Genomic DNA, 9,163 nt, shown 5'->3' on the forward strand with positions numbered 1-9,163 from the left:
CTTCTTTTTTTTTCTTCTCCTTCTTCTCTTTCTTCTTCTTCTTCTTCTCCTCCTCTTCTCCTTCTTCTCCTTCTTTTTCTTCTTCTTCTTCATCTCATTCTTCTTCTTCTTCTTCTTCTCATTCTTCTTCTCTTTCTTCTTCTTCTTCTTCTTCTTCTTCTCCATCTTTTTCTTCTTCTCCATCTTCTCCGTCTTCTTCTCCTTCTTCTTCTTCTTCTTCTTCTTCCCTTCTTCTCCTCTTTCTTCTCCTTCTTCTTCTTCTTCTTCTTCTTCTTCTTCTTCCAGCAACACCAAGTGCTCCTTCATTCTCCTAGCTTCCCATTCTGCCATCCTCGACCACCTCCCCTCGCCCCATCACCTCCACACTTCTCCCCCCTCCCATCCTCCATCTCCACCATCTTCCTTTCCCCCTTTTTTTTTCTTCCTTTTTCTTCAAACTTAATGGAATTTCAGGAGGTTGGTGCTGATTACAATGGCTTTCAGTGTTCCTGCATCGCACGCGCAACCGCGCAGCCGTGCACCAAAGACGTTCGTCTTTCTTCACTGATTGGTCTGTATCGACGACAATTATGACATGATGACGGTGATGACGGACAACGGCAACAACCGACAGCGTGTACTGTAGCACTGACAGATCTCATCTTCATCATCATCAGCATCATCAACATTATCATCATCATCAATACTATCATTATTAGCGTCCTCTCCTAAATGCCCACCACCACTGACACCGCCACCACTACACAGTCATCAGTCAACTCTTTCATGTGTCATATTTCAAACTAATCTTGTCCTTCAACTAGACATGCAACCACCACCACCACCACCACCACCACCACCCCTACTACTACTACTACTACCGCTACAGACACCACCATCACCACTACAGCAACCACCACCACCACCACCCCTACTACTACTACTACTACCCCAACCGCTACAGACACCACCATCACCACTACAGCAACCACCACCACTACTACCACTACTACTACTACCCCAACCGCTACAGACACCACCATCACCACTACAGAAATCAGCACCACCACCACTACTACTACTACTGCTACTACCACCCCAACCACCACAGACGCCACCACCACCAACACTACTACTACTACTACCACCATCACCACAAACTTAACTACTGTAGCAACCACCATGACAACCACTATTACCAGTATAACTACTACTACCACCACACCATAACATCACCATAACCACTTCTCCCAGGTCAATCAACACTACTACTACTACTACAACTACCAGACATCAACTGTAACACAGCTACCATCACCACTACTGATACTATGTCACCTACCAGGACATCATCCACCATAGCTAACACAGCTACCACCACCACCATTACTACTACTACTACAACTACTACTACTACTACCATCACACTCTTAACTACTACAGCAACCACTTCTCCCAGTACAACCAACACTACTACTACTACTACTACTACTACTACTACTACCAGACCTCAACTATAACACAACCACCACCAACACCACCACTACTACCCCTAATCATACATCACCTACCAGAACATCATCCACCACCACCACCACCACCACTATTACTACTACTACTTTCCTTCCTCTCCTTTTTCCTCTTGCTAATAGCTTACTCCCTGTCTTTCACTCCCCCTCTCTCTCTCTCTCTCTCTCTCCCTTCTTTCCCTCCCTCCCTGCCTCTCCTTCCTCTCTTTTTTCTCTTCCCTTTTCCATCCTCATCTGTTTCTCCTGTCTTGTGTAATTCATCAAAATTTGAAATTGTGTCTTTGCTTTGCACTGGAAAAATGAATGCTGAAAGTTCCTCACCCCCCCCCCCATATCAGCACCCTACCCCCCTCCACTTTTTCTTTTGAGCTTTTGAATTACCAGGAAGACTAGTGACCATCGCTGAATGAGGGGTGGGGGTTCTGTATATACAACCATGTCATCGTCATCTAACGTCCATTTTCCATGCTGCTATGGGTTGGACAATTTGACCAAAGCTGGGAAGCTGCACCAGGTTCCAGGAGTCTGATTTGGCTTGGCTTCCATGGCTGGATGCCCTTCCTAATGCCAACCCCTTTAAAGAGTGTGTTGGGTGCTTTTATGTGTCACTACATGAGTGCGCTTATGTGGTGCTGCATGGGTGCTTTTACATGTCCATTTACAGGTGCTTTTATGTGTTAGGGCACTTTTATATGTCGCAGCAGGGGCACTTTTATATGTCGCAGCAGGGGCACTTTTATATGTCACTGCAGGGGCACTCTTATGTGTCGCTGCAAGGGCACTCTTATGTGTCACTGCAGGGGCACTCTTATGTGTCGCAGCAGGGGCACTCTTATGTGTCACTGCAGGGGCACTCTTATCCGTCACTGCAGGGGCACTTTTATGTGTCGCAGCAGGGGCACTTTTATATGTCACTGCAGGGGCACTCTTATGTGTCGCTGCAAGGGCACTCTTATGTGTCACTGCAGGGGCACTCTTATGTGTCGCAGCAGGGGCACTCTTATGTGTCACTGCAGGGGCACTCTTATCCGTCACTGCAGGGGCACTTTTATGTGTCGCAGCAGGGGCACTCTTATGTGTCACTGCAGGGGCACTCTTATCCGTCACTGCAGGGGCACTTTTATGTGTCACTGCAGGGGCACTTTTATATGTCACTGCAGGGGCACTCTTATGTGTCGCTGCAAGGGCACTCTTATGTGTCACTGCAGGGGCACTCTTATGTGTCGCAGCAGGGGCACTCTTATGTGTCACTGCAGGGGCACTCTTATCCGTCACTGCAGGGTCACTTTTATGTGTCGCAGCAGGGGCACTCTTATGTGTCACTGCAGGGGCACTCTTATCCGTCACTGCAGGGGCACTTTTATGTGTCACTGCAGGGGCACTTTTATATGTCACTGCAGGGGCACTCTTATGTGTCGCTGCAAGGGCACTCTTATGTGTCACTGCAGGGGCACTCTATGTGTCGCAGCAGGGGCACTCTTATGTGTCACTGCAGGGGCACTCTTATCCGTCACTGCAGGGTCACTTTATGTGTCGCAGCAGGGGCACTCTATGTGTCACTGCAGGGGCACTCTTATCCGTCACTGCAGGGGCACTTTTATGTGTCACTGCAGGGGCACTTTTATATGTCACTGCAGGGGCACTCTTAGTGTCGCTGCAAGGGCACTCTTATGTGTCACTGCAGGGCACTCTTATGTGTCGCAGCAGGGGCACTCTTATGTGTCACTGCAGGGGCACTCTTATCCGTCACTGCAGGGGCACTTTTATGTGTCGCAGCAGGGGCACTCTTATGTGTCACTGCAGGGGCACTCTTATCCGTCACTGCAGGGGCACTTTTATGTGTCACTGCAGGGGCACTTTTATATGTCACTGCAGGGGCACTCTTATGTGTCGCTGCAAGGGCACTCTTATGTGTCACTGCAGGGGCACTCTTATGTGTCGCAGCAGGGGCACTCTTATGTGTCACTGCAGGGGCACTCTTATCCGTCACTGCAGGGGCACTTTTATGTGTCGCAGCAGGGGCACTCTTATGTGTCGCAGCAGGGGCACTTTTATATGTCGCTGCAGGGGCACTTTTATGTGTCACTGCTGGGGCATGTTTATGTGTCGCTTATATGTCACTGCACAAGTGCTTTTATGTGTCACCGTACAGGTGTTTTTACATGACATTTCACATGTACCTTTGAGCAGCACCGCCTTGAGTGCTTTACACGACCAGAAAGACAAGTCTTAATATTTCTTAACAATTACATCAACCCCCGTTCTCAACTGGTACTTCATTTATTGACCCCAAAAAGACAAAAGGTAAAATCGATCTCGGTGCAATTTGAACTGAGAACACAGCGACGGGCGAAATACCTATTTCTTTACTTACCTACAAGGGGCTAAACACAGAGGGGACAAACAAGGATAGTCAAAGGGATTAAGTTGATTACATTGACCCCCAGTGCGTAACTGGTACTTTATTTATCGACCCCGAAAGGATGAAAGGCAAAGTCAACCTCGGTGGAATTTGAACTCAGAACGCAATGGCAGACGAAATACGGCTACGCATTTCGCCCGGCGTGCCAACAATTCTGCCAGCTCGCTCCTTTGTCTCAACTAGAACAATAATACCAACAACATACACTATGGTTTAGCAGAATTTATAGAACATAGCACATAATATATATCATCAGGCAGGCTATATATTGCGTATATATATACAATATTTTAGGGTTCTTTTTTTGAAAATTCTATAACATTGAGCACAATTGTAATTATCTCTGGAAAAACTTTTGTTAATTTTTGGAGCAAATTTTGGCTAATTTCATCCAGAAGATACCAATTAATTGTTTGAATGTCTGTTATTTCGGAATTCAAATGAAAGTATTTCATAGAAAATATTTGCAACTCAGTAGAAAAGTCATAAAAATGAAAGAAAGAAATTTGAAGTTTTTGTCTTCTTTTTTTTACCTGAAAATAATGAATTCTGTCTCCAATGTTATGATATGCACATACATACATACATACTACATACATACATACATAATACATACATATATATATATATATATATATATACACACACACACACATATATATATTTATGGATGTATGTATACACATATATATATATTCTTACGTGCTGATGTTCAAATGCATATATTCATATACATACATACATATATTCACTTTACATGCTATTATATATACACATATACATACATGCATGTAATATATATCTATATAAATATATATGTGTGTGTGTATATATATGTATGCATATGTATGTGTGTGTGTGTATATAGATATGCTTGTGTGTGTGCATTTGTATATATGTATATATAAATATATGCGTGTATATATATGTGTGTGTGTGTGTGTGTGCATGTGTATATATGTATATATATATATATATATATGTATATGCGTGTGTGAATGTGCATATACTTACGTATCTATATATATATATATATATATATCTATATATATTATTTTTATATATGTATATATGAGCATTTGTGTTTGTGTATATATATATATATAGATATATATATGCGTATTTAGATATATATATATATATGTATGTATCTATTCACACACACACACACACACTCATAAAACTACATACACAAACATGCACGCATGTGTATTACCAAAATTGTTTTATCCAATTTGCCTTGCTGCCACTGTTTTGTTAGTAATAAAAGTAGAATGGTAAATGAATATGGCATTACTTATTGGATAGAATAAATGGCAATAGTTTTATAGGCAGTGACAAGCACACTATAGGCTTCTTGATTGGAATAGAGGCAGGGTTTGCTTTGACATAAAACCTTCCATTCTCCGGGCTCCTCTCCTGTCTACATCTGTGTGGGTGTCCCCCTCCCCGTGACAAGGTCAGACAACTCAGGCTGACCTCATTACATTCATGCATACCATGTAATAATATTGTTGTTGTTATATTCTTCAATGAAGTGAAAGTGTTAGGCTTAGTGGCTTAAAGTGTTCAGCTCATGACCATCCAGTCGATTCCTGGTGGTGTGTTGTCTTCTTGAGCAAGTCACTTTATTCCCCATTGCTCCAGTTCACCCCAGCTGGCAAAAATGTGTAGTACTTGTATTTCAAAGGACCAGCCTTGTCACATTCTGTGTCCTGCTGAATCTCCCTGAGAACTATAAGGAAGTGCTGAAAAGTTCCTAGTTTTAAGGGTATCACAGAAGGCATGAATGGAGGCCCGGTTCTTTTACAGGACTTAGAAAAACTGAAAGGCCACTGCAGTAAGTGTGTGAGTCTAAGATCCTCTTTTATCCAAAGCCAGGAACTCATACACACACACACATATATGATGAGGTATTGAAAAGATCCTGGCTTTAAGGCCTGATTGGATGCCCAACCTTCTGAGTTCTTTGGCAGGGCTTAGAAAAACTGAAAGGCTACTGCAGTAAGTATGTGAATCTGAGAGGGAAATATGTTGAATAAAGTCATAATTAACTGATCCTCCTCTATTTTCTTTTACCCAAAGCCAGGAAATTTTCAACACCCCTCATACATATAAATACACACACACACATGACGGGGTGCTGAAATGTTCCTGGCTTTAAGGGTATTCCCAGAAGGCCTGATTGGAGGCCCAAACTTCTGAGTTCTTTGGCAGGGCTTAGAAAAACTGAAGGGCCACTACAATAAGTGTGTGAATCTGAGCATGGAATATGTTGAATAAAATCCTAATTAACTGATCCTCCTGTATTTTCTTTTACCCAAAGCCAGGAAATTTTCAGTAGCCCCTCATACATCAAAGGTGTGCATGTATGTGAAGTACTCAGCCACATGCATGTTTATTTCATGAGCAGGCTGTTAGGCTGATCAAACCAACTGGAATACACAATAACCAACAAAGAGCCAGACTATATCTGGTTTTCATTGCATAATAAATGATTGAGATCACACCATTCCCTTTGAATGGAGTCCCTGTCCATTGCAGGGTACCTATTTACAGTTGAGTGGACTGAGGCTGCATTAAATGAAGTGTTTTGTTCAAGAACACAAAGGTACCACCCAGTCTGAGAACTGAAACCATGATCTTACAATTGTGAGTGCAATACTCTCTCTAGCTACTAGGTCATGTACCTTCACCTAACCATGGATTCCAAGTGAAATGCCCTTATGCTAGTGCCATGTAAAATTTCCTCCTGATGGTGCCATGTAAAATGCCCTCGTGCGGGTGCTATGTAAATACCACTGAGCCTGTGGCATGTAAAAAGCACTCTATAAAGTGGTGGTTGGCAGTGGGAAGGGTCTCCAGTCATAGAGACCATACCAAAACTCTGGCTGGCCAGCTTCTATCAAACCATTCAACCCATGCCAGCATGGAAAACAGACGTTGAATGATGATGGGGATGATGATGATGATGTGGAAAATGCAATCCTTCTGATCGTCTAAGTGATAAATAACTCTGAATATTTGCTGACTTAAGCCACAGTCACCCGTCAAACCCATGTCAACATGAAATGGTGATGACGATGATGATGATGACAAAATGGACATTTTTTGGCACGACTGTTTTGAAGCAGGCATTATTGATTCCTGACATGTTTGTTTGAATCCTGACCCGAACCCCTAGGGTGTAAGAAGTTGAGAGCTGAGACACTTTGCCCGAGTGAGGTTTCTTCCTTGAAGACCTTCTGCGGTTCAGCTCTCTCAAGAGTTTCTTGTTACGATGTAGTCCTAAATATCTTACTTAAAGGATTATCAACTGTCTCCCTATCTATAACATATCGTCTTACTATATACATGTGTCTGTCTGTGTGTCAATATATATTTCTAAGATGTTATATCTGAAACACCTGCTATATATATGTATATATAAATATATGTATATATAAATATATGTATATTGGGGAAGTGGGTTTCCTGTGACCCGAACTTTACGCATCGCATACTACAATGAATAACCTCAGGCTGTAAACTTAATATCTACAGAAGTTACCTAAAACCAAAGTAAAGAAAAAAAAACAACCCAAAAACAAAAACAAAAGAAATATATAAATGATAAATGCGAAGTAAAAATTTCAAAGATCAGAATCAGATACAGGGAAAAAAAAAATATCTCCCGGAAAAACAAACAAAACAAAACAAGCAAAATTTTTATAATATATAAAAAAAAATTCTAAAACAAGTAATTTTTGGTTTGTTTACTAATCGATAGCAATCCATAAAAAAATTTATATAGACTCTGTAGCTTCAGAAGTTTATGTGACAATGGAGAGGACATTGAAACCATTAATCAATAACTGAAACGATAAAGTGTGATCAAAAATAGTGGCTCCTAATTTGTTGTCGGTTGGAGACAAATAACGATATTGGGGTAATTATAGTTTTATGGCTTATATAGTTGAGAGAGAGAGAGAGAGAGAGAGAGAGAGAGAGAGAGAGAGAGAGAGAGAGAGAGAGAGAGAGTAATGTATGTGTGACCCAGGATTGGTTGGAACAAAAGAAGGAAGAGAGAGATAATCTTGGACCGAAAAGCTCTCTCTCGTGAATTCTTGTAACTGAATGAACTCAGCGGCTCTGTAATGTCGGAGGATGCACATGTGGTTGTCAGCTGTCATTGTCGTCATCGTTATCGTTGTTATCGTCGTCATCCTCATTTTCATCGTCAGCGTCAACATCGGCATCGTCAGTCGTAATCATCGTCATTATCGTCATCGACGTCAACATCAGCATCGTGAACATCATCATCACCATCATCATGACCACTACCATCATCATCACCATCCTTATCACTGCTACTACCATCATCATCATTGTCACCACTACCACTATCACTATCACCACCATCATTATCGTCATCATTACCACCATCATCATCATCCTCATCATCATCACCACCACTACCACTACCACCACCATCATCATCATCATTTAATATCTGCTTTCCATGCTGGCATGGGTTGGATTGTTTGACAGGAGCTGCTATGGCTGGTTGGGCGGCACCAAACTTCACCTGGCTGTTTTAGCATGGTTTCTCCAGCCAATTAACTCCATCCCGTTCAGGTGGGAACGTATAAACCAAGGAAACTGGGAAACCGGCCCTTGTGAGCCAGGCATGGCTTGAAAAGTAACAAACATTTCTGTCAAGGGCTTATATGCCCCACTATTAGACTATTTTCTTTAGTCACTACATAGTGATTCCTTATAAGCTTTAAGCTTATAAAATAATACTGTATATATGTGTGTATATATATATATATATGTGGAGGCGCAATGGCCCAGTGGTTAGGGCAGTGGACTCGCAGTTGTAAGATCGCGGTTTCAATTCCCAGACTGGGTGTTGTGAGTGTTTATTGAGCGAAAATACCTAAAGCTCCACGAGGCTCCAGGGGGGGGGAGTTCCCTGCTGTACTCTTTCTCCACAACTTTCTCTCACTCTTTCTTCTGTTGGCCTGCTCGCTTAGCCAGCGGGGTGGCATCATTCGAAGGCTAAAACAATGCGAAGCACATTGTGACCAGTGATGTGTAGCAACATCTGATAGCCTGGTCGGTCACGGTGATATATATATATATATATATGTATACAAATATATAAAATATATATATGTACATATATATATATATGTATATATATATATATATACATGTATATATAGATATATATATACATATATATTAT

General features: G+C 41.9%; 1 protein-coding gene across 1 annotated transcript; it reads right to left on the reverse strand.

The window, feature by feature from the left end:
- Positions 1–2,170: 2,170 nt before the first annotated feature.
- LOC115230316 (cuticle protein 16.5-like) lies at positions 2,171–8,190 on the reverse strand (the record flags this gene model as incomplete). The annotated part of the gene is made up of 2 exons (XM_029800522.1): positions 8,097–8,190; positions 2,171–2,878 (listed from the first exon to the last, which is right to left on the reverse strand). Coding segments are annotated over exons 1-2 (802 nt in total), but the record flags the coding sequence as incomplete, so codon positions are not given.
- Between the last annotated feature and the right edge of the window lie 973 nt (positions 8,191–9,163).

The sequence above is a fragment of the Octopus sinensis genome, unplaced genomic scaffold (assembly GCF_006345805.1).
Source record: "Octopus sinensis unplaced genomic scaffold, ASM634580v1 Contig15302, whole genome shotgun sequence".
NCBI lineage: Eukaryota > Metazoa > Mollusca > Cephalopoda > Octopoda > Octopodidae > Octopus > Octopus sinensis.